This window comes from Schistocerca nitens, chromosome 2, assembly GCF_023898315.1.
Source record: "Schistocerca nitens isolate TAMUIC-IGC-003100 chromosome 2, iqSchNite1.1, whole genome shotgun sequence".
Classification (NCBI taxonomy): domain Eukaryota; kingdom Metazoa; phylum Arthropoda; class Insecta; order Orthoptera; family Acrididae; genus Schistocerca; species Schistocerca nitens.
This window is the reverse complement of record NC_064615.1, coordinates 1180448580-1180476051: the sequence shown is the minus strand read 5'-3', so window position 1 is coordinate 1180476051 and position 27472 is coordinate 1180448580. Positions and strand designations below refer to the sequence as shown.

The following is a 27472-nucleotide window of genomic DNA, read 5'->3' as shown; positions in this document are numbered from 1 at the left end:
AGTACTTCCCTTGCCTCTGATAATACCGGTCAAAATTTCTGACTGAAAAGGAGTGCCTAAAAGGTGAATAATTGCTGTCATACTCAAGCAAACAGAGAGCCCACATGACCTCTCAAAACTTTAACATCGCATTAATGAAGAAGAAATGCAGGCCGCAGATACAGGAAATTAAACAATAGACAATGAAGGGAAATAGAGGTTCTCACAGTCCTCAATCAGGTGATACCAAGATCTCACAGATAAGGAAATAGAAAGTAAACAGAACTCAAACTCTTTGTTCTTTCAATCCTATGAGGCATCACTGTCCTTGAGTATTTTCAAGGATTTCATTGTTTATTTCTGAAACCTACCTATTCATCACTGATAATTACCTGCAGGTGCCCAATTACTTCTTCTCAAATCCTTGGGTCCATCTCAGAATCTCTCCCAGGAATCTATCCCTCTCCTCACCCCTACCACTCCCCAAACTTCTACCTTTATTTATTTATTTTTGAGTCATCAGTCTCCTGGCTGCTTTGATGCTGCCCACTACAAATTCCTCCTGTGTGCATTTAGAGCTTATGTCCTTGATTGTTTGCAGGATGTATTCCAGACCCTGTATTCCCCCACAGTTCGTACCCTCTATAGCTCCCTCAAGGACCACAGATGTCCTGTCATCCTGTCCCTTGTCCACAGCTCATAGTCTAGTGGCTAGCATTGCTGCCTCTAGGTTCGATTCCCGGGCGGGTTGGGGATTTTCTCTGCCCAGGGACTGGGTGTTTGTCATCATCATCATCATCATCATCATCATCATCATCATCATCATTCATGATAGTGGCTAGATTGGACTCTGTACAGAAATTGGGCTGTGTGAAAATTGGGACTTTGTACGGGCGCTGATGACCACGCAGTTGAGTGCTCCACAAACCAAACATAATCATCTTCATCCTGTCCCTTCTTCTTGTCATTGTTTTCCATATATTCCTTTCCTTGTCAATTCTGTGCAGAACCTCCTCATTCCTTAGTGTATCAGTCCACCTGATTCTCAACATTCTTCTGTAGCATTAGACCTCAAATACTTCTTTTATCTTCTGTTTCAGTTTTCCAACAGCCCATGTTTCACTACCATACAATTCTCTGCTCTAGACATACATTCTCAGAATTTTCTTCCTCAAATTAACACCTGTGTTTGATATTAGTAGACTTCTCTTGGCAAGGAATGCACTTTTTGCCAGTGCTAGTCTGCTTTTTATGTCCTCTTTGCTCCACCCCTCATGTATTTATTTGCTGCCTAGGTACCACAATTATTTAACTTCATTTGCTTCGTGCTCCCTAATTCTGATGATAAGTTGCTTGCTGTTCTTATTTCTGCTACTTCTCATTACTTTCGTATTTCTTCAATTTACTCTCAATGCATATTCTGTAATCATTGGACTGTTCATTTTATTCAATAGATTCCATAATTTTTTTCACTTTCACTGTGGATAGCAATGTCATTGGAGAATCTGATCACTGATCTCCTTTCATCCTGAATTTTAATCCCAATCTTGGACTTTTCTTTTGCTTCTATCATAGATTGAATAGTAAGGGTGAAAGACTACGTATCTGTCTTACACACTGTTTAATCCAAGCACTGTGTTCTTGTCTTTCTCTGTTATTGTTCTCTATTTTTCTCAGAATTTCGACCACTTGGCGCCATTTTATATTCTCACTTTCTCCAGGTTAAAAAAACCTATGAAGGTCTCTTGATTTTTCTTCAGTCAGCTGGAATGTCAAAAATGAGTCTCTGCTGCATTTACCTTTCCTAAAGATAAACTGATTGTCATCTAACAGATCACCAGTTTTCTTTTTCATTCTTCTGTATATTACTATTGTCAGCAACTTGGATGCATGAGCTATTAAGCTGATTGTGTGATAATTCTCGCACTTGTTGGCTCTTGTTATCTTCGGAATTGTGTGGATGATGTTTTTCGAAAAACGAAGTCTGATGGTATATTGTCAGTCTCATAAATTCTACACACCAATGTGAGTAGTCATTTTGTTGCCACTTCCTCCATTTATTTCAGAAATTCCAATAGAATGCTGTTGATCCCTTCTGCCTTACTTGATTGTAAGTCATCCAAAGCTCTTTTAAATTCTGGTTCTAATATTGGAACCCTTGTTTCCTCCATGTTGATCCCTGCTTCTTCTGTTGCATCATCAGACAAGTTCTATCCCCTGTAGAGGCCTTCGTACACTCTTTCCACCTATGTCCTCTCTCCTCTGCATTTAACAGTGGAATTCCCAAAGCACTCTTAATGTTATCATCCTTGCTTTCAATTTCACTGAAGCTTGTTTTGATTTCTCTATACGCTAAGGCAGTCCTTCTGCCAATCATTTCTTTTTCTATTTCTTCACATTTTTTAAACAACTGTTTTGCCTTGTCTCCCCTGCACTGCCTATTTATTTTGTTCCAAAGTGAACGCATTTCCATATTCCTGATTTTCCTTGCACATTTTTGTATTTCCTTCATTCCCATCAGCCGAAGTATTTTGTCTGTTTTTTTTTTTTTTTATCATCCGAACTGCCTGTATTTCCATATCCCACTTCTTTGTGCACTGATTCTTCCTAACTAGTCTCTCGAACTTCAGCCTACTGTTCATCATTACTAAATCATGATTAGAGTCTGTATCTGCCCCTGGGTAAGCCTTACATTCCAAAAGCTGATTTCAGAAGCTCTGTCTGACTATGATGTAATCTAACTGGGTTCATCTTCCTTTACATATTTAATTATCTGTTCAGTATCCTCTTGTATCTCCTCTATATCTTCATCCTCATCTTGTGATGTTGGCATGTATACCTGAATCTCGTTTCAGTTTTCTATTGATTCTGATGAGAACAACCTTGTCACTGAACTTCTGCCCTATCTTCCTGTTCTTATATAATGAATCCTACTCTTTTTATACAGCTTTCTGCTGCTGTTGATATTGTCCTACACTTGTCTGACCAGAAATCCTTGTCTTCTTTTGATTTCATTTTACTGTCCCACACTATATCTAGATTGAGCCTTTCAATTTCCCTTCTCAGATTTTCTAGCTTCTCTACCACATTAAAACTTCTGAAACACAACACCTTGACTCATAGAATGTTACACTTCTTATGGTTATTTAGACTTTTTCTCATGGTCAACTTCCACTTGGCAGTCCCCTCTTGGAGAGCCAAATGGGGGTCTAGTCCAGAATCTTTTGCCTATGGAGAGATCATCATGACACTTTTCCAATTACAGGCTGCATGTCCTGTTGATACACGTAGTGTATCTTTAGTGTAATGGTTTCCTTTGCCTTCTGCATCCTCATGCCATTGACCATTACTGATTCTTCCACCTTTTAGGGGCAGTTTCACTCCCCAAAGACAAAAGAGAGTGCGCTGAACCTCTGTCTCCTTCTCCACCTTCTTTGACAAGGCTGTTGGCAGAATGGAGGTGACTTCTTATGCTGGAAATCTTCAGCTACCATTGCTGATATTTATTCAAAATGTAAGCAGTGCTGAGATTGGAACCTGGAACTGAAGACATATTGATTGCTAGTCCAACAAGCTGCCCGTAAACCAGGGTTGCATTATCTTCTACGTGATTCCTAATGTCCGTAAACCCTACCACCCAGGAAGCCACATCAACAACAACCATTTCCTCCACCAACTCTCCACTCTTCCTGTTGTTTACAACACAGAGCTCTGCTCACCACTGTTCATGCCACCTTCCTCTAAAGTATCATCCCTAATGCCCATGGACTTGCTGCTACTGAACACTACATTTCCCAATGCCTGACTGACTCCAAACTTGTAACCTCTCTTCTGGTCACCATGACCAACTACATCCTCACCTACAGTTACTTCACCTTCGAAGGCATCACAAATTTGTGGTACACCAATGGCCACCCACATGGCACCATCCTATGACATCGTATCCATGGGCCATCTAGAGAAATCCTTTACCTGATTTAGATTCATTGATGACGTCTTCATGATCTGTATTGAGGGTGAGGAAACCATATTGACATTCCTCCAGAACCTTAACACCTTCTCTCCCATTCACTTTGTGGGGACCTCCTCAACCCAACCTTCCTCGGACTTCCACCTCAAAGGTGGCTGTGTCAGTACCTCCATCCATATCAAACCTACCAACCACAAGCAATACATCCAGTTCAACAGCTGCCCCCATTCCATACCAAGAAATCCCTCCTATACAGTCTAGCCACCTGTGGCTGCTGCATCTGTAGTGAAGAGCAGTCCCCCTCCAGACATACCAAGGGTCTTTCAGAGATCTTCACATACTGAAATTACTTTCCCGACCTTGTACAGTAACACATATCCCTTGCCTTGTCTCTCCAGTGACCTACCACCTCCCACATTTCTATCACCCAGCCACAGAGAATGACTACCCTTGTGACTCAGTACCAACCAGTACTAGAGCAACTCAATCACATTCTCCACTAGGGCTTTGACTGCCTTTGACTGCCTTTGATCGCGCCCAGAAATGAGGAATGTCCTGCCCACTGTCCTTCTCATCTCCCACCGGCCGTTGGGTGCTCAGCATTTGTTTGCAGGGTACGGGCTTGGTGACCCTGGTGTTTCTGAGCTGGGGACTGGTGAGTGCAGCCATCCTCTGTCACTGTAAGCTCTGGACATGTTTCAGCAACCACCAGGCAGTGTCGCAGTGGAACATTGTGTGTCACAGGGAACAGGGATCTTGGCTTGACTGCCTGGATCCCGAGGATGGTAGAAAGCTCTATAAAAAAAAATCTCTCAATATCAAGGTGTGCTGTTTGCTGATGAGTTGCATGGCTGTTGACGTGGAACAGTCATTAGCAGGCAACTTGTGGAGAACCTGCCACATCTTAGTTGTATAAGGCTTGCCTAGACACATTGGGCTCTGTCTAAGCTGACTTTTATTTCCCTAGCTGCTCATGGGACCAGGATGAATCCTTTGAAATCTTCACTTCCTCCTCCCAACAGAAAGGGTGGGCTGCTGGTAGGTACGAACACTCAGTTAAACAAGAGGACTTGTGTAGCCAGTCCACCAGGCTGGGGGATTACACAGACTCTTTCACTATCGAGTAACAGAACATATGCTGGTGGTCAGAACGTTTCTTATAATTAAATGGACAGAGGGGAGCTCTGAGAAGGATTCACCTTTTTACATAAAAAAAGGATTAGAGGCAATTGCGGGGAGTTTAAAATCTGTCAAGCACTTGTGAAACATAACCCTGTTGGTAGAAACATCTAATTCCTAGCAAGTGAAGAACATCCAGAAAGTTCGATGCCTCAAGGAGTATGCAATAAAAAGTGAACTGCACAAAAACTTGAAATATAGCAAAGGTGTTGTGACTTGCAGGGATCTGGTTGACATTCCCCAAAAAGAGCTGAAAGCTGAGTGGTCCCAGGAATGCAACATTGATGTACAGAACATAATGAAATGAGTGGATTTTGATCTCGTGAAATCAGATTCATTTATACTGATTTTTACCAGTGCAAAACTTCCAGAGCACATTAAGGCTGATTTTCTTTGCCTCAGCATGCGGCCTTATTTTCCCAACCCAGTGTGCTGTCTTACACACCACTGATTTATGCACACTACCTTAGGTTGTAAAGCAGAAGCCACTTGTGGCAAATGTTGTAAGGCTGCCCATGAAGGAGGTGGGTATTCATCTCCTCCAAACTGTGTAAACTGCTCTGGGGATCACCCTGTGTAGAGTAGGGACTGCAGTGTCTGTCTTTTTAGGCCAAAAAGATCATTAAGACCATGCAGCCCTCAATGTTTGCTACCTCCCTTGCATCTCTTCGTAAGCAGCAATTTCAGACTATTGATGCTGCTACACGAACAGAGGTTGCTAGTGTCTGCACTAATACCTCTGTTTGCCAGTGCACTTGTGCTGCTGCAGTACTTCAACGCCTACACTTCCTCCCAGTACATCAGACAGGGCCATGTTTGCTAACTTTGAGGAGCTCCCTGCTCCTGCAAAGGTTCAGTCTGGCCCACTGTCCAGTGCTGCTGCTACCACTCTTGCATTTGTGGCTCCAAAGCCTACCCAGGCAAAAAATCAAAGGTCAGGCATCCGTTGCTGAGCGAGTTGGGAAGTAAACAGTCTGACAATGTCAGTGTGATCCTATCTGACTTCTCTCTACTCTTCGGTAGTGCTAATGGACCTTGTCAGACTGGGACAATCATCTCACACCGAAACTGAGCCCCCACCCATTACGGGCTCCCCTTCCTGTCAGAAAGCCAGGGTGAAAGTGCAACCCCTACATCAGATGGCTCCCATATTACAGTGGAGCATTAATGGGTTATGTACACATGTGGAGGAACTGAAACTGCTAGCACAGAAATGTCCCCTGTGCCTGTGTTTACACTAAAAACATTTTAAAGTCACTGATGCCCTTGTGCAATGGGGCTGTCCCATCACTGAAAAGATAACCTGACTGGGGTCAGTCACAGGAAGGGTTGGTGTGTTGGTCAATAATGGGCATCACTCCTCTGCTATCGCTCTAACTACTGACCTGCGAGCAGTTGCTGTTAAAATTCGCGCGTGTCAGAGGATCCTGTTTGATCACTGTTTTCTCATTGTATCTACCTCCACAAGATGCAATAGACTCTGAGGCTCTCATAGATCATGTGGAACAACTCCCATGACCATTTTGCTACTCGAAGACTTAAATGCCCATCATGTCTTGTGGGGGCTCAACCTCCACTTGCCCCCTGGGTTGGGTTTTTGGAGAGCCTCATGACATCTCATGAGCTGTGCTTCCTCAATACAGGTACTCTCACTCATTTCTGTGCTGCTGCTGCTGGGTCATTCTCAGCCATCGGCCTATCTGTTCTCCAGCCCTCTTCTTTTTAGTGACCACTTCCCACTCCGCATTCACCTACTGGATGGAGAAGCCACCAAAATGGATGGTCAGCAGGGTTAACTGGACACTGTTCTGTCAGCTCACTGTGTTTGAACACTGTGACAGTGTCCACAAATGGGCGAGCCACATTACACGAGTGATCCATCATACCACTGACTTAACCATCCCAAAGTCCCCAGGTCATCTTAGGAGGCAACCTGTAGTTTGGAGTACTGATGAGTACTACTTACCAATCTGGGTCAGGCATGGAACTCTTCAATGATTTGAGTACCACCCAACAGCAGAGAATCTCAAAAGCTTTTGGGTTGCAAAGGCCGAGACTCGATGCATAATTAAGGAGAGCAAGAAAAGGTCAATTAACTGTTCCACGTGTTCTACAAAAGTGTGGGAAGCCATCAGGATTTCTGGTAAACACAGTCATTAACTACAGACCAATTCACTAATGATGGCAGATGGTGCAGCTTGAGACACAGACAGAAATTGGATTGTTGTTGGTTCCAAGTGACGTTTGCGGTAAGTCCATACACGTTCATTGCATTTGGAGAAAGTGTGTGTATTGAAAATTATGTCTCTTGCATGCTAGTACAGAATTAGTTGCTTACCACCACCATCAGCAGTGACAACTTGCAACAAATGGAATAAAAATGCAGTAAATAACTCACTTTGATCATGTTTAATGCTTTTGTTAGTTACAACATTCACAACAGAGTGCTGAGAACACTACTGAACACTCGTTGGTTGCCAGAGAATGCATGACATAGATGTGCAGAACAAATCTAAACTTGACTGCCATCATTGATGACTCTAGCTACAATAGCAGCAGTGCAGAAACAGGAGTGTCCCCAAACAGTACCCAGAGACATTGCACAGACGCTGGCAGAGCCTCATTTTGCAAACACTGCTGCCAACACCAAACAGGATCTAGCATTTTGCTGCTACTGTGCGACTGTACAGAAGGGAAGTTGGACATCAGGTCTTACAATTCAGAGTCTTACAAATACCCTTTCTGTAGGAGCTGGAATTGACACTGTCTGAGATTTGTTATACAGAACATGGTCATGAACAAATTCAGTACTGTCTACACTGACTTTTGCCACCAGGGTTAAAAGAAATCCCCCTCAGATGTTTTCATTTGATATGATAGACAAGTCACTTCCCCAGCTCATGGAGAGAGGCAATTTTGATAGCTCTCCTCAAACCAGGGAAGGATTGCACATGTCCCAGTAGTTACCAGAATATTGCTTTAATGAGCTGTGTAGGAAAGACATTGGAGCAAATGGTAACTGTCATCTGGCCTGGTTGCCAGAGACCAGGCAACTTCTTAGCCACTCTCTGAGGATTCCGGAGATTCAGTCCACTGTCGGCAACCTGACCCTGCTAGGGGCAGCTATGCAACAGGCTTTTCTACGTAAGCATCACTGTACCAACATTTTCTTTGATATCATTGAGGTGTATGATACTACTTGGAGACACAATATTCTCGCACAACTACATTAGTGGGGCTTTCATGGCCACCTCCAAATCTTCATACAGTCTTTCCTGTCTCAGCAGGTTTTTAGGTCCTGAGTTCGTGACACACTATCAGATCGTTTTGAGCAAGAGAGTGGGTCCCTTGAGGCAGTGTTTTGTGTTACCCTCTTTGCCATAGCCATCAGTGGTATCACATCTATCACACAGAGTCCCATACAATGCTCCTTATTAGTGGATGATTTTGCTGTTTGCCATTCCTCTTCTATTGTTGCAACAACTCATCATTTGCTGCATCATTCTCGTCATATTTTTAATTTACCTGACTTGCATATAAGGGATACCATTCTACATTTTAAAGACCCAGTGAGATTTTTGGGAATCATTTTTTGCTCCATACTATCATGGTTACAACATGTAAGAGACGTGAAAGCCAAAACCTAGAAGGTACTGACTATTATCAAATGGCTTAGTCACATATCTTGGGGAGCAGACAGGGTGCATCTGCTCCAGTTTTAAGGCAGGGTGTATCTGCTCCAGTTTTAAAGGGCTTTTGTGTGTACACAGGTAGACTATGGATATGCGGTGTACAGGTCAGCAAGACCTTCTTATTGACATTACCCACCACGAGGGGATTAGGATGGCTATAGGTGCTTATAGGACCAGCCCCGTACCCAGTCTCTGTGGAACCACCACTCACCATCTGGTGGCAACTCCTAATGATGTGTCAGGCATGTAAGTTCTTCAAAGCTCAAAATTCACCTATGTACTATACTGTTGCTTGTCCACACCTGGAACACCTTTTCTCCCATCATCCATTAGCTGTAATGTCATTTGGGATTCGCTTGCAGCGTGTGCTTGATTCGCATGGTGTGTAGTGTGTCCAACCCAAATCCAAGCTTTTAACCACCTGCCACCATGGTTACTACAGAGACCTAGGGTAATTTTAGATTGAGTGCAGTACAGGAGAGATTGCACTCCTGTGTATGTGTGTAATACTGTAGTTTATGACATTTTAACTGAGCACCACAACTGTACAGCAGTCTTTATAGATGGGTTGAAACAGGAGGACTACATTGGTTGTTCTGTTGTTTTCACAGATTGTGTCCTCAAGGTCAGTTGCCTGGAGACCTTACTGTCTTTGAGACAGAATTATATGCAATCTTGTCACTTGAGCAGATGAGATGTGCTTCAAGTGCTAAATTCCTTGTCTGTTCCAATTATTTGAGTTCCCTTAACTCTCTACAATTCTTGTGCGCAGCAGGTAAAGTAGTCCAAAATACCCAGGACGCATGCCCTCAGCTAAAATGCCTGGGGAAGGTGGTGTCTTTCTGTAGGGTATCAGGGCACATGGGTACTGTGGGGAACAAAAGGGCAGATGTAGCAGCCAAGGATGTGTGTCGTGATACTAAACTAGTTCCGTGTGCCATCCCCTGCATGCTATCTCCTCACTGTTGTAGTACAGAGTCGTGCATCAATGGGAAGACGAGTGGTTGGAAGTGACAGTTAATAAGCTGCATCTAGTAAAACCCACTACGTGGCCATGGTTACCTCCATCCAGTCACGAAGACGGGATGAGGTCCTCCTTGCTCATCTTCATGTAGGCTACAGCTCTATGACATATGTCTCCTTACTCCAGTGTGATGACCCTCCAATGTGTGGTGCCTGTGGTATACGGATCACTGTGCACCACATTTTATTAGACTGTTTCTTTTATTTTTGGACCAGAGAGTAGCAACAGGTTTGCCAGCAAATCTTCCCTCTATTTTAAGTGACACTGAAACAAATTTGATTAGAATTTTAAGGTTTTCCAACTTGTTGCTGCAAATTCTAGAGAGATGTGCCTAATGTGTTGTTAACAGGATGACTGGCTCACCCATATTTTTTGTAAGTGGTCAGCCAGTCACATTTCCTTATGCCCTTTTCTTAGCTCTTCTGTGGTTCCATTTCTATTTCAATCCCTTCTCCATTGTATTAAGGCCTGTAAGGCAGAGTGACTGTATGAGTTAAGGTGAGTAAGGTGGGAGTTGTGTGAATTAGTGTCATTTTGTAGGTTTACTTCTCACTGTGTGATGACAAATTTAGTCATTTTCTCCACATTTGTCTCTTTTAGTATGTGTAGAGACACTGATAACCTCAGTGTGACTGCCCATAAGCTGGATGCAATATGTGTCCCGTGCATCCTTCCAACACCAGGTACTCCCTTCCGGTCACAGGCATCGTCTAACCCATCAACGGCAGGGATACTTGTAATATCAATCGTGAAATCTGCAAACTAAGCTGCAACCACTGTGCTGCTTTCTATGTGCACATGACAAGCTGTATGTCCACACGAATGGCCACCGACAAACTGTGGCCAAGAGAAAGATAGACCACCTAGTTGCTGAACAACCTGCCCACCACGACATGCTTCACTTCAGTGACTGCTTCATAGCCTGTGCCATCTAAATCCTTCATACCAACACAATTTTGTGAACTGTGCAGGAGGGAACTCTTCCTGCAATATATTCTACAATGCCATAACTCCTCTGGCCTCAGCCTACACTAGTCCTTGTCCTTCACCCACATATCCCCTTCCATGCTCCCACTCCATCACTACAAAGCCTTCTATCCCACCAGTGCACCCACTAGTACTTTAACCCTTATCTACTTCTCTCCTTTTCCTTCCTCCTACCCCCCCTCCCACCCCTACCCCCCTACCACCCCCCCCTGCCCCCCCGTCAAAACTCCTGATTGTCCCCAACATGTCCCTGCATGCTTCCATGCTTCCACAAGTAGCACTATATCCTATCCCCCCTACCCTGCCATTCCTCCCCCTCCCTGCCCCAGCCACCTCCTCACCCCCATCATTTAGAGATTCCTCCTCTCATCAGGATGTTTCTTGCAGTCTGGCCTCAGTGGGCAGAGACAGTGCTCATAAGTGAAACATACGAACATTTAATTCTGAGTGTTCATCAGCCTCATCTTTTAGTGCAACAAGGCAATGTCAAAGCTGATAAAGTCCTTGCATATTTCTTCATATTTTTTTTATTTTGTGTTAAATTACCTGTGTTGTTTGTCTTTGTTAAGAGTTGTTTTCTAGAACATGGTGTGTAGTTTACAGTAGTTCCAAAGGTAATGTACATCAAAGATATACAGGGCTATTACAAATGATTGAAGCGATTTCATAAATTCACTGTAGCTCTATTCATTGACATATGGTCACGACACACTACAGATACGTAGAAAAACTCATAAAGTTTTTCTGCCGCCAGAGTGCTCGAGAGTGCAGTGAGACAAAATGGTGACAGGAGCCGAGAAAACGTATGTCGTGCTTGAAATGCACTCACATCAGTCACTCATAACAGTGCAACGACACTTCAGGATGAAGTTCAACAAAGATCCACCAACTGCTAACTCCAGTCGGCGATGGTATGCGCAGTTTAAAGCTTCTGGATGCCTCTGTAAGGGGAAATCAACGGGTCGGCCTGCAGTGAGCGAAGAAACGGTTGAACGCGTGCGGGCAAGTTTCACGCGTAGCCCGCGGAAGTCGACGAATAAAGCAAGCAGGGAGCTACTTGTACCACAGCCGAAAGTTTGGAAAATCTTATGGAAAAGGCTAAAGCAGAAGCCTTATCGTTTACAATTGCTACAAGCCCAGACACACGATGACAAAGTCAAACGCTTTGAATTTTCGACGCGGTTGCAACAGCTCATGGAAGAGGATGCGTTCAGTGCGAAACTTGTTTTCAGTGATGAAGCAACATTTTTTCTTAATGGTGAAGTGAACAGACACAATGTGCGAATCTGGGCGGTAGAGAATCCTCACGCATTCATGCAGCAAATTCGCAATTCACCAAAAGTTAACGTGTTTTGTGCAATCTCACGGTTTAAAGTTTACGGCCCCTTGTTCTTCTGCGGATAAAACGTTACAGGACACGTGTATCTGGACATGCTGGAAAATTGGCTCATGCCACAACTGGAGACCGACAGCGCTGACTTCTTCTTTCAACAGGATGGTGCTCCACCGCACTTTTATCATGATGTTCGGCATTTCTTAAACAGGAGATTGGAAAACTGATGGATCGGTCGAGGTGGAGATCATGATCAGCAATCCATGTCATGCCCTCCATGCTCTCCAGACTTAACCCCATGCGATTTCTTTCTGTGGAGTTATGTGAAAGATTCAGTGTTTAAACCTCCTCTACCAAGAAACGTGCCAGAACTGCGAGCTCGCATCAACGATGCTTTCGAACTCATTGATGGGGACATGCTGCGCCGAGTGTGGGAGGAACTTGATTATCGGCTTGATGTCTGCCGAATCACTAAAGGGGCACATATTGAACATTTGTGAATGCCTAAAAAACTTTTTGAGTTTTTGTATGTGTGTGCAAAGCATTGTGAAAATATCTCAAATAATAAAGTTATTGTAGAGCTGTGAAATTGCTTCAATCATTTGTAATAACCCTGTACCTACTCATATACCTATGATCCTTGGCTTTGAGCAAGATCAGTATGTAGTATAAACGGAGGCCCCTCAGACCCCATAACATGCTGTGGCATAGGTTTTACTGTGTAATTATAATTAAACTGATTGTGTTCCGAATGCTGCAGTGCAGGCTGTAAGCATTGCAGGATGCTGAACATCATGGGTATGGTGCGGTATGTTCAGTAATTGGTGTGCATGTGAAGTATGCTAAAAAAATAATAGTTCTGTTTTTCTGCCACAAGGTGAAAATGTGGTGCTGTAAGCAGTCAGAATATGAAACATTTCCTATTTTGACTTCAGTATGATGATTGTCACTTGGTGACACATGTTAGTCTCTTTTTTGAATTGACTGTTGGTGTAAAGGGTTAAGAAGTTTGAAGTTATGGCAGCAACAGCAGTGCCGTATTGCAGGAATATTGCTAACAGAAACAGCTGTGAAGAGGCCCCATGTCAATAAATAGGCTTAAGAATAGGATCAAGAAATTTGAAGAAACAGGTGAATTAGCTGGTGCAGCGTGGAGGAGGAGGAGGAGGAGGAGGAGGAGGAGGAGGCCCTTCCCATGGAAGTTATGAATTTGCTGTAGCAATAGCTGACTGTGCAGCACATGCCTCAAATTCTGCAGCCAGTGCTTGAGCCATGTCATGGGAATTATGTCTCCCTTGGTCAACAGTTCAAAAGATTTTCTGGCACATTCGTTAGGAGATTCAAAATGTTTGCCAAATGAAGCCCCAAGGTAGACTACAACGATGTGACTTTTCCCTTTTTTTCCCGTTTTGACATGCATGGAAATGAATGACATGTGGCCAGGGAAAGTTCTTTGGATGGATGAGGCACATACTACTCTGAATGTTGCTGTGAATGGACAGAATCGTCACATATACTCCATGACATGTCGTGCAGGAACATCCACTGCACTCAGCTTATGTGACTGTGTGGTGTGATTTCACAAGATCATTCATTGTCAGTCCACTTTTCTTCGACAAGATGACACCTTGCAGGTCTCTCGTGTGTATAGTGACATCTGCACGTTGTAATGACCTCCTTGTGTAACATGAGATTCCAGCTTGGAAAGAATGCAACTGTGTCCACTTCATTATTTATATGCATAATGGGGCACAACAATATGTCACTTGCAATGTGAAAAACTTGCTTCAAGAAATCTTTGATAATGACTGCATCATCTCTAGGCAGTTTTGTGCCTTCTAGATCCTCTGACCTAAATCTGTGTGACTTCAGATTGCAAGGGTATCTGAAAGATTGTGTCTGTCAAGGAGGTATCCAGATTGTTCCTGATACAAAGGTCAGTATATGATGACATATTGCTCTGGTTATACCAGATATGCCAAGGGCAGCTGTCAACCATGCCATGTTATTGATGCAGCATGTTGCTCAGTTGGGAGACCATGCTGAAAACGTGTGTAGCTTGTGGTCATGTGCTAATAAATATGTCAGAAGCACTGTTACCAAGTGTTTGATTGTTACTCCCATTTTCCATTTTCCTGCACCTATGCCACATTCTGACTGCTTAAAGTACCATATTTTCATTTGGCATTTTTTGCCACCATACTCCATGAGTGCACCAGTTAATGAACATACCTATGATGTTTCAGCATCCTGTGATGTATACAGCCCACATTGCAGCAGTTGTAACTCTTGTCAGTTTAATTATAACCTCCCATTTTGAGTATTTCATCTCAAAAACTTTGTCTATTTTGTCATACATGGATATGCACATTGCACCACATAATAAGCTATAGGAGGCATAGCCAGAGTCCTGATGCTTGTACCGATATTTTGGACTCTTCCTTTTCTGCTTAACTGGAACCTTCTTAACCCTTTACACCAACAGTCAATTCACTAAAGAGGCCAACAATCATCACCAAGTGATAAACATCATACTGACATCAAAACAGGAAATGTTTCACATTCTGACTGCTTACAGCATAATATTTTCACCTGGGTTCCATGTCAAGCACATATGGAGATCTCTATTGTTTCCTTGAAGCTAGGCCTACTCAATTTAAATTTGAGGTGGAAGATTTCCATATGATAAGCAGTGGCTACTGAGAGGACTATGCACTGCTGGTGAAGTTTTATAGGAATGGCAGCATTAGCAGCACCACACTGTGGGAACATTGCTAACAGAAACAGCTGTAAAGAGGCTCCATGTCAATAAACGAGTAAGATTAAGAAATTTGAACAAACAGGCGAATTAGGTGGTGCAGCATGGAGAGAGAGGCAGCTATTTCCATGGCACTTGTTAATGAAGTTACTGTAGTTAAGCAGGCTGTGCAGAACATGCTTCAAATTCTGCAGCCAGTGCGCAAGCTGTTATTTCTATAGATATGGTTATGATTCCATGGGTCTTCCTCTCCTCATGGCATGAAAATCCACTGATGTGAGAGCTCTTATATCTAAATAGAAGTGCTTCACACTTAGCTTCAAGAATCTTCAAACTCAAACTTAAATTGAGTAGCTTCACTGAAACAAATGTGATCTCCAAATGTGATCAGCATAGTTTTCAAGACTTGCTGACTCATTCTTTTGCAAACACTCTCTGCCCTCAGCACAGTATCTTCTTGCCTACAGCCCTCTCTGTGTGCAGTACATAGCATAAGCTAGTGCACAAGCTGTTGCAATGCGCTGTCCTTGATGTCACAATCCCGATAATAGCTGCATAAGCCTCTACGTTTATCTGGCCACAGCCGTGGAGCCAGTGATGCCACTTGCAACTTCTTGTTTGTGCATTGCTGTACAAACAGGCCAAGTTACAGAATGTGTCATTTTTGGATCTGCCACCTTGTTGTGTTGTGGAAATGGATTATAACATGAATGTTGATACAGCTAAAGTTACTGATGTTCTGAAAGGGCAAACTGTATTTCATGGTAGCCAGTTTGATTTTGCTTGAATTGATGCTCATGTTGTACATGGTCACACGTGGCTTATTATTGCAGAGCTCATGTTGATTCTGCTCTGCATTCATCCGTTATTAAATTGGAGACTCTTCCTCCTTATGATATAAGTAACAACTCAATTGGAAGCCAATTTATGTTTCTTCATTTTCATTTTTCTTCTGACAGTATATGGCATGGAGTACTGTAGCAGATTTAAAATAATTACAGTTTTTACCATACACTACCAATACAAACACATCTAAGAGTTTTTCTGCTTGTATAGTAGCAGCCAGTTGGTAAACACAAAACAATTCTTTGAGGCAAGTAAAGAGCTGAATAGCAATTTTGTGCCAACTCCATGTATGTGTGAATAGGGGTGAGCTATTTCTTTTTTTTTTGAGGGGGGGCGTCAGGTCAGGGAATGAAAGAATGTTACAGTGGTATTCAGCCAGAAGACTCATTTCATGCAGCTCTCCATACCACTCTATTCTGTGCAAAGCTTTTCATCTCTGTGTAACTATTGTAACCTACATCCATAAGAAACTGCTTACTGCACCTGATCCGGTCTCTTTCTACTGCTTTCCCCAATCTCCAAATCCACACACTTCCATTAATTATGAAATTGATGATTTCTTTGTGCCTCAAGATGTCATCTATCAACCAATCCCATCATATATATATATATATATATATATATATATATATATATATATATATATATATATATATATATAAAAAAAACAAAGATGATGTGACTTACCGAACGAAAGCGCTGGCAGGACGATAGACACACAAACAAACACAAACACACACACAAAATTCAAGCTTTTGCAACAAAGTGTTGCCTCATCAGGAAAGAGGGGAAGGAGAGGGAAAGACGAAAGGATGTGGGTTTTAAGGGAGAGGGTAAGGAGTCATTCCAATCCCGGGAGCGGAAAGACTTACCTTAGGGGGAAAAAAGGACAGGTATACACTCGCACACACACACATATCCATCCACACATATACAGACACAAGCAGACATATTTAAAGACTATGTGGAATGAAAGTATAATCTTTATGAAACCAAAAAAATAGTTCTGCTGTGAGATAAAAACAAAACAGTAACCAAGATAAAGACAGCCTACATGAAAGTGTACTTTCTTACACATCTGTGAAATCAGTATCTGCTGCTAGGTAATTTCAAGACCATTTTGGCACTAGCAGCACACTGCAACAAGCTTGGATCCTCTGTGGCATGCTGTCAACAAGGTGGCTGAAGCACTGTAGTCCAGACCTGTCCCTCTCTCTGGCAGCAGCCCCTCCTCTAGTCATACAGTGAGTGAGCTCTGTGAAGTGGGACAGGCAGTGATATGTGGCAGACTGAATGACAAAGTACAATCTGGTGCAGGCACAAGTGTTTTGGAGGATACGATTCAGCACACATTGCAGGACACTTTTGTAAAGAAGTTGGAGTGTTAAAAGTAGGACAAATACAATAGGTACTGGATGAGAAAAAGACCCACCGTGTGAGAAGAAAGTCTTAGTTCCAGCTGAGCAAACTTAAAATCAGTACTATGACTACAAATGTAAATACCTTTCTACAAAATACGTTTCCAAAACCAATAAACTCCAAATTGAGAAGTTAGATACAAAAGTCCTAAATAACTCACTCATAATAGGTGTTGACCTTGAAGTAAAGGGAAAAAAGTAATCAATAGTTCTTCATGGCTCAAGAATACTGTATTAAGACTTTTTTTTTGTTCCAGAGGCCGTTTCATGTAGCTCAATGTCTGGGTGGTAGTATTTTGACTAGACATCACTTTGGTGACTTGTGTGGCCCTAATATACACCCATTATTCAACTGGGAAGGGGCGACTTAAACTTTAACGTGGAATCTGAACCGTGTGTTGTTCCTGGTCTTTCTCCATATTGTTGAGAACTGAAAGCTAGATCAAAGACAGACTGCAAATTTCCATTGTTTGAATTGGATTTGACCCCATGATCTCTCAGTTTCCAGGCATACACTCTACCAGTAGACCACCAGGACTTACAAAGGCTGTTCAGTGCAACATCACCATGAAGTCTACAGTTACAAGAAGAGATTGATCAAATTTATATGGAGATTATGTGTCCATAGTTACACCAAGTGTTAATGTGCAGTGCTTGTGAAACAAATGTGATATGTTACTAATATCTGTAGAAGACATTAAGCCAGATGTATTGTGTGATTGTGAGCACAAGCTGGTTAACGAAGAGGATGAGTACAACAAAGGAATTGATAATCTTTGGATGGCAAGTTCATGGTACCAAGAAACTACCATCTGTGATAATATGTCTATATACTGTGGTGGCCCGGTGTAATGTTAAGCTCTCTCTATACAGCTTAAGCGTTTTCGTGGACTTACTTGTTGAAGAATGCTGGTTCTGCTTTCTTGCAGCACCAATGTCTTCTGCTAGCACTGGATGCTTCTCCGAAGATTTCACTGCTAGGAAGGGGAAATTTTCACTCTCTTGCTCTCTCTCTCTCTCTCTCTCTCTTCTTATTTAAAAAATACGCTACTCTTGGAATATCATTCAATGCACCAGAACATATTTATTTCCACTTTGTAGAAAAAAAGAAAACCACTTAACTTTATGATGTAAGCCCACACATTACCAGGCATCCAGAATCAGTTAATTACACAGTTTTGAACACAATTAATACATAAGTTTTATCGTGGCTGACTAACCACGTCCAGTCCACGTACTCTCAACAGCAGTTCAACGTCTAATAAACAGTCACTATTTCGCGTCTCTCCATTTGTTTTTTAACAATGCAATGCTACATTACTCTTTGCAGCCGGCCACGGGGCTCCCGGGCCGTATTTGTTTATTCTTGGCAGGTCGCGCTGAACACTTGCCAGCATTGAAAAATTATCTCCCTTCCAGTTTCGCCTGCACAGACAATAAATTGGTGCAGTGACTACAGTATGTCAACACAAATCTCAATATAAGGGAAGCAGACCTTATAAATCACAAAAATGCAATATTGGTTATGACACTTGACACGTCTTAGGTTAGCAGTAGTGTTGTGAAGTGGCTTTGATGTATGAATGGGTGACAGAAGGGTACAAAGGAGAGTTCTTGAATTCGGTGAACAGTTGAGGGCTCTTTGTAGTATATAGACTTCCTTCTAAAGATGGTGCATTTCTGACGCCAGTTTAACAGACATTGGTAATTGGGACTACAAAACAAATGCAGATGATCCAGTGCACATAAAGACTGTGGGAAATCAGCAGCCAAATACACTGCAATCAGACTAAGAGTTCATGGGAGAGTTGCCACAGAGGGAAAACAATATGTATTTAGACCTTGACTGTCTGAAATTGGTTGGCAACAGAAAACCATGAATGTTACCTAGTGATGCATTAGAGTACTTGTTCCAGACGCTGAAAACCAAATTTGGAAACATATCTCCACTGATGCCTAAGAAATGTCATAAGGTCAAATCAAAAGAAAGACAAAATAATTGTCAGGGAAAGGACATGGTACACACTTAAACTATATAAACTAATAAGTATTGTTCACATCTTGCATGACTGTTTCAAAGCAACCACAACATTGATACAAAATTTTCTGTAATTTCTTAAAGGCTATAAAGCTATACAGAAAATAAATATAGGAACCAAAGAAGAAGAAGAAGAAGAAGAAGAAGAAGAATAGATTCATAAGATAGCCCATCATTCTTGTATAGCAGCCTGGAACCTAGTGAATGAGCAGAGGAAAATGCGTACTTCCTGCTTAAATGCTAGCAACCGAATAATTTTAACAACTATTTCATTAAAGTTATTGAAAACACTACAAAAGGAATATCAGACCTGGATGTTGGGCTTGTTTTTTCCTTATCAAATAAGATCCACTGTAAAATGGTAAACTGGTAGAAAATGCAACCTAAGGACATAGTGAAAATAGTGAAAACATACAAAGCTTCAAGAAGTGCAAATATTTATGTGATATCCTATACTGTTCTTAATAAAATTATCACTGTACCATCACAGCTATTAGCCATAGCAAGAAACAGTTGCTTGTCCAGAGGAGTCTTCCCAGACTTCTTGAAACTGACACAGACAGTATCAGTTTACAGAAGTGGGACCACCAGTATCAAATTGTAGGCCAGTCTCAATCAGTAAAGTTCTAGCCCAAGCAGTGGAATGTGGTATGAGAAAACAGATTTTTTTTTACTTTGGAGAAAACAATCTTTTCTGTGATGTAAGACATGTTTTTCAAAATAAAAGATGCTGCATTGGATGTATTAACAAAAATAACATTGTCGTTTGAGCAGACTGAGTCTATGGCATGCACAGTTTGTAATCACAGTCAAGTGTTTGACTGCATCCCCCAAAAAACCTCATTCAAACAGCAGACATGCAGTGATGTGGGAGGTGCTGTACTAGCTACCCTTCAATGTCACTTAGAAAGCAGACAGAAGATTGTGTCAGTCCAGCTAGCAATATCTCAGGAGCAGAAGTTAGAAAGCAGCATGCCATGAGTTTCTGTCAAAGCCCATCTGCTTTTACTTATATTTGCAAATGAGCCAGGTGAATATATATGAAGATAGTTAGTATCTTCATATATATAGTTGAAGGCTACCCAGCCATTAACCTTTGTCTGTGCGAATGTGCACAGGTTGCCCAAACTCTTACGGGGATCATCACCTTAGCGTGCGCGAGCAATGAGTGGATGGGCAAATATCTATTAGGCACATTATGTATGTAGATTGGGGACAGTTAGGAATGTGGGTCTCACAGGAAGCATGCAAGGGATAAGTCCCTGCAGTCGCACTATTCATCTGTGACCTCGGTGACTCAGATGGATAGAGTGCCTGCTATGTAAGCAGGATTTCCCGGGTTCGAGTCCCGGTCATAGTATACATTTTCAGCTGTTCCCATCGAGGTATCTCAACAACACCTGTCGGCAGCTGAGGGTTTCAATTAATTATCATTTATTTGAGCCATGTGAAGATAGTCACACAGTATAATTTGCCAATGACACTACTCTGAGTTCCGAAATAAATAATGCTATCTAACCAGTCCTGCAATCAGATGTCCTAATTGAAATGGTGGAATCAGATGTGCTATTTGGAATGGCCAAGGAGTAGTTAATCTCAAATAAAATGAAAATGGATGACGAAAAAAGCTTAGTGTGTGGTTTGCAGCCTCAGAAAACATGTGCTTGGACCGTGTAGAAACTGTGGAGTTGCTTGGTTTTTTAGTATATCAGAAAAGCTCATAGGATGAATACAGTATGTATGGAAGAAGAAACTGTTACATAAAGTATGCCGCATGAGGAGATGGAAAAGAGTAATTACACAGCAGTATCTAGTGATTATATAACATTCTCCATTCAAGAGACGTATTGTCAATGGACTGCAGCTGTTGAGGTCATTCATCAGTATGCAAGGGCATGCTCATACTGCAAAAGAAGGCTTTAAGAATGATGAATAGTAAGCAGTAGCACTGCAGGCCTGTATTCATTAAATTGGGAATAATGTCTGTTTATAGATACTATTTATTATTGTTGCTCATCTTTGCAAGGAAAATATAGCTACTTTCAGCAAGAGGCATGAGACATACAGTGAAAACAGTCAAAAGAAAGAGACCAAGCTGTTGACTGTCAGAAACTAGAGATATCTTTTTGAAGATTGCAGTGAGAATGTTCAGTTCGCCTTTGGAAATCCAGGTCTTACCTCTGGCTAAGTTAAAGAAAAAATTGCAAGAGACTAAAACTATTCCTGCTACATTCAGTACAGATCATTGAGATTGGTCCATTGATCAGTGAAAATGTCATGTGGTGTGAAGAATCACATTTCTTGTTATGCCAGATTGATGGTCATGTCTGGATATACCATCATCCATCATTCATATATGTTTGAAACATGTACTGCACCATGGACTCATGCCGGAGGGGGCAGCAATATGCTCTGCAGGACATTCACCTGGGCATCCATGGGACCAGTGGTAGTAATTTAAGGAATCATGCCAACTGTGGACTACATGCACATTACTGCAGATGACCAACATCTCTCCATGCTTGATGTCTCCACCCGGTGGTAATGGCATGTAGCACCAGGATAACTCTCTGTGTCACAAGATCAGAATCATGGTACAGTGGTTTGAGGAACACAATAATGTTGATGTCTTAGCTCCCAAATTCTCCTGATCTGTACCAAGTAGAACACACCAGACACACTTTTGGTTTGCCATCTCTGCACTATCACACCACCAGCCTCTAGTTTGTGGGAAATCAATGACCCATGCATAGATATCTGGAGCCAAATACCTCCAGAAACCTATAAAAGACTTGTCAAATCATACTATGCAGAACTGCTGCTGTATTGCATTCCAAACTTTGACCAACACACTATTGAGCAGATCTTCATAATATTTTGGTTTGTCAGTGTGTCATAGCTAATAACAAACATCCAAGACAGGTGTACTTACATGTTAAATTTGTACCCATTGCATTGATTATTGAAAGCTGTGACTGTCTTTTTATTGAGTGCAAGTTATTCTTTATTCTTTGTTAGACAGAAAACTCTCTCTTGGAGCTTAAGTTTGATTGACAACTACATGGAAGATCTGCCAGTGGTTAAATGAATTAACAGGAAATGGAACATGAAATATGTCCACAGTTTGCAGTGAGACCATGAATACTGTACACATTAGTGCTTTCTGTAAACTGAATGAGAAAACATAGCAGTTGTCAGGGCTACTTTGCATCATTTCAGATTACAGAGCATAATTTACCAATATTCCATCACACAGATTTTGTTATGTTTTCAGCTTCCCCATTATGTATTACTTTATTCATTTTACTGTAAGTAGCACATTTCTTACGAGATTGTAAGCAACTGGGTGAAAATGTAAGTGTTAGTGTGTGAAAATATTTCTGTATGTGTGTTCCTTCACATAAGACATGTTCTTAACATGGAATTTGGTGAAATATAATTTTGTTTCCTTGATGTACAGAATTAGATAAATGTATTTACATTGAGAACATATAGGCACATCTATTGACTGTGGCATACAAGGAAGGAAAATATGTAATCCAGGATAGCTTCCTGCTGTTCAGTGGAAATTTTGTGGTGTGTTGGTGCTTTGCTTTTCTGACTTTATCCTAAGAAGCAAAGTAAAAAAGCAATCACAAGCGCACAGATGATAGGTAGGTGGGTCTAAGTAACATGTAATAGAGCAGAAACTCGCATTGCCAAACTATGGTACCACTAATATACTAGTGGTACCATGGCATCAATAGTAGAAAAAACACACACGCATAGTAATACCATTTTGGACAGGTAGATGTGAATTATTGAATTTTTGGAAAAAGAGACTTTTTCCTCTAATGAATCTAAATAAAACAAAAATTTAAGAGTTAAAGTTATAATAATTTGAAAATTGAATTATCCACAACACTTTACTTATTATGGTTATTTATTGTGCTATACAAAAAGGTATAATGCATAACACTGGTCAACACTCATTTTCTTGCCAAGGATATTTGAGTGGCTTTAGGATGGGTTAGTGGTGCTGAGGACGAATATAGCAACCATTTATGCAGTTTGGCTCTAGTTTTTGAGATAATGCATGATTTATTCAAAAAATTAGAAAAAATTGCTAATACTGAACTCGAGCGCTACAAACTACAATGAAAAAAGAAAATAATCTTTATAAATAGCTTCTATGAAAACCTGATAGGCATTTGTCCACGTATAAAACATAATTGAAAAGTTTCTCTATAAGTATATCATTTTCCGTCCATGACGAACCGCTTCCTGCACGCTTTCCTTTTATAGGTCTCTTCAGAACAGTCACGTTGCAGATTCCAGCAATAATCTGCCATCATATGCCTGTCCCATCTTCCTTTATATCTTTCCTCTATTCCTTTCATATCTTGATGGGACCGCTCTCCTTGTTCCTCACTGAAATCACCTAGATTACGAGGAAATCGATCCAAGTGGCTGTGAAGGAAGTGCAATTTTATGCTCATGTTAGCTCCTAAGTTTTGAAAGTTAGTGAGCATGTTTTTGACCAGTTCCTCATAATTGGGAGCTTTATGATTGCCCAAAAAACATTTTACAACAGCAACAAAACTGTTCCAGGCCGATGCTTCAGTGAGAGTCATGACACTTGTAAAATTGGTATCGTTGATGAGCCTGCGAATTTGAGGACCATCAAATATTCCTGCCTTAAGTTTTTCACTACTGAGTCCAGGGAACGTATTGCAGATGTATGTGAAGCAATTACCATTTCTGTCTAAAGCTTTGGTGAATTGCTTCATTAGTCCTAACTTAATATGTAATGGTGGAAGAACAATCTTGTCCCTACTAACCAGAGGTTCATTAATGATGTTTGCTTCACCAACAGCCATATGTTCCCTTGGAAGCCATGTTTTCTGCTTCCAATGTTCGTGCTTTGCCCTACTATCCAACATGCAGATAAAACATGGGTGCTTTGTGTATCCACTTTGTTGTCCAAGCGAGAAGTTCACCATTTTCAAATCAACACAAATCAACCACTGGTGCTGCATATACTGAATTTTCTGCAGAACCATCTTGATGTTAGCATATGCTTCACAAAGTTTTGTTGAGTGGGCAATTGGAATAGATGCGTAACGATTGCCATTGTGTAGGAGAACACATTTTAAACTTCTAGTGGAACTGTCTATGAAGAGACGCCAGTCCTCTGGTCTATATTCCGGCAGCCCCAATTCAAGTAAAAGTCCAGGTATATTGCTGCAATACACTATAACCTCTTCTTGGTTGAAGTATGGAAGAAGGTTTTCTTCTCTCGTCCAGTAAGCTGTTATTTTAACACTTGGATGAAGACAGTTCTTTTCCTTAAGCCTGGATGCTAAGAGTTCTGATGCTTGCTTTGAAAGATTGAGTTCTCGTATCAAGTCACTGAGCTCCTTCTGGTTGAACTGCTGGGGCTGTGTCTCACGTCCTCCGTATTCCAAACCACTACTTGTACATTCCTCACCGTGCACATCGTCATCTGATGATGTTAGCGTGGGTAATGTTGTGAAGGTTGGTACAGGAACATCGTTGCTGTGCACCACCGGTCTTCTTGCTGACTCCAAATCGGGATATTCCCACTTTCGTTTTTTGAACCTATTAAAACCTTTCACATTAACAATGCAAAAATAGCAATCATCTGTATGGTTCTTCTGCTCTCGCCATACCATAGGCACTCCGAAGTTTAAGCTTTTCCTTTTTCGTTTTGTCCACTGCCGTAAGCACTCCACACAGCATTTACAAACTTTATGGGGTGCCCACGCCTTGTCTTGATCTCCAAGTTTAATTCCGAAATATGCCAGATACGCTTCCTTCACAAAAGGAGTGATATTCTTCCTGTTCTTTTGAAGAACGTATTCACCACAAATGTAGCAGAACTCATCTGGATGGTTCACGCAAAGACGGCGTGAAGAACTCATGTTTTCCTAAAACAAAATTGCACAAATACTACATATTATGCAGAACTTTCTTGTATTTGCATGTCAATCACATCCAACAAACATCATTAATTGTTTTGTGTGAAATGAATACTCACCTCTTATTTGCTACGTCACGATGAAAAGGTTCTATCTCCTTGAAGCTGCACTGCACATGTGTGTGACTTTCGACCATCGCCATTTTTCTTGTTTACACTGAACGCTACCTATCGGCTGTTGCGGGGATTACCTCGGCCAACAAATGAATGTCGAGTACCGCCGAATTCAAATCTGCACAACCCTCAATATCTTCAACACACACACCGCACAACAGGACTGAACACATGCTGACAGTGTGATGTTTGCATGATGTAATCCTCAACCACACAGATGCACTCCCTGAGCACAATTGTTTAATAAAGATAGTACAATATCACTAATTAAAAAACAGGTAGCAAATACATTACACCATATATGGACCCTGCAGTCGATATTATCCACATGAAACTCTCATTTCCACAAATAACCTATATCTCAAAAACCAGAGCCAATTTGGAAAAAGTACAAATATACTCGGAATGAGTATCATAACAATATCCCATTTTCATTCAAACTTCCCTGGCAACAAAAAAAATTTTATTTTGTAGAGCTGTGTAATATATAAGTTAAAATGAACAGTTAAGATCACAATAATATTTCTTTATTAACCAGTTTCGGGTTATGTACAAGCCACCTTCAGACTTCTGCTGGCACCTCCTTGGATTTCTCGTGACACCACTATCGTACACTCGTGGTGTCATGAGAAATGTGAGGGGCTGCCAGCACCAGCCATAGGGGACCAAACATTCTGAAGATGGCTTGTACATAAGCTGAAACTGGGTACTAAAGAAATATTATTGTGATCTCAAGTGTTCATATTAACATCAGGTTGCTGCTCTCTGTAGACTATGTTGTCAAAATTTATGATGCATCACATTCTTTTGCAGTGCCACCTACATGGAGAGTGGAACCCCAAGATATGGAGGTAATAGCTGGACAACATGCCATGCTAGCCTGTGCTGCAGAGGGGTCTCCAGCACCACATATTTACTGGATGAAGGACACAGGTTCCCTGCCTCCTCAGTATCAGGAACTGAATAACACAAGGATGAACTACAAGTGTGTAAGGCACTTCATAGTGTCTCAAAATTGACAGACAAAATTTATAACAATAATCTTGCATGTTGTTACAGCATCTATGCTTAGTTATTACTGTATTCTGCTACTAGTTCTTGTGAGTGGGAGTGCACCAAGTGTAGTGTTGCCTTGCACATGTTCTTCAATCAGCTGTCATGTGTATGAGTGTGGGATGGCCACTAGAGGCCACTTGCAGGAAGCATGTGCATGGCGCAGTCTATGCCATGCTGTCTACCAGCGACTCACACCTAGATATGAGTGGAGCAGCGCAGACACACTCTCTCAATGTTCTTTTAGTTTGTTCTGCTCACAGGAATTGTTCCATTATTGTTCAGAATTTTATAAATAATGCCATATTTGTGTCGTTTGAAAAAAAAAAAAAAAAAAAAAAAAAAAAAGGAAGTCATGTAGTAACCAAATAATATTCAGAACCAATCAAAGTAACACAAATATGGCTTTATTCATAAACCTCTGAATAATAATGGAAATAAGCCTTTCATGACTCCACACATAATAAGACAAAAGAATCATACAGAAGGTGCAACATAGAACTACACAGAACAACTGATTTGAGCGGTACAAACTAAAAGAACACAGTGAGAGTGAGGATATAGGCATGAGTTGCTGGTAGATGGTTCAGTGGAACCATGCCATGTCCATGCTTCCTACAGGCAGCCTCTAGTTGCCAGCCCATGCTGGTACAGTTGGCAGTTGATTTAAGTACACACATATGGCAACACAGTACTCATCGCACTCACACTCTCACACATTAGTAGCAGACTATTGCAGTTATTCAGTCACTTACAACAAAGTAACCATGTGTTGTGCTGCAGCACTTACTCCAATTCATGGTGGGTCAATGATATACTTCAGAAAGTTTATCGAAGCATGCTGATCATAATGAGTAACTTACAGTGTGAGAAACACAATTACAAAATTGTTATTTTGTTTTGTTATACATTTAGCACAAGGGCAAGCTGAATAGTCTCACCAATGAATGATTGAGGCCTGCAGAAATATATTTGCCAGTGTTAGTACCCTATACATATATATGCATATAATATACCCATTAAAGGACACCACCAGATATATTAAAAATTATAAGACCAACACTTGGAAAAAAGTATTATAAAACACTGCAAGATACTAAC

At 41.3% G+C, this 27472-nt stretch overlaps 1 protein-coding gene across 1 annotated transcript in view; it reads left to right on the top strand.

Moving 5' to 3' along the window:
* The window catches only part of LOC126234823 (Down syndrome cell adhesion molecule-like protein Dscam2), a 299567-nt gene that overhangs the window by 38137 nt on the left and 233958 nt on the right, over window positions 1-27472 (top strand). Inside the window, exon 3 of the mRNA XM_049943568.1 lies at window positions 26132-26303. Within this exon, the coding sequence (XP_049799525.1) occupies window positions 26132-26303 (172 nt within the window). The remainder of the gene's footprint in view (window positions 1-26131; window positions 26304-27472) is intronic.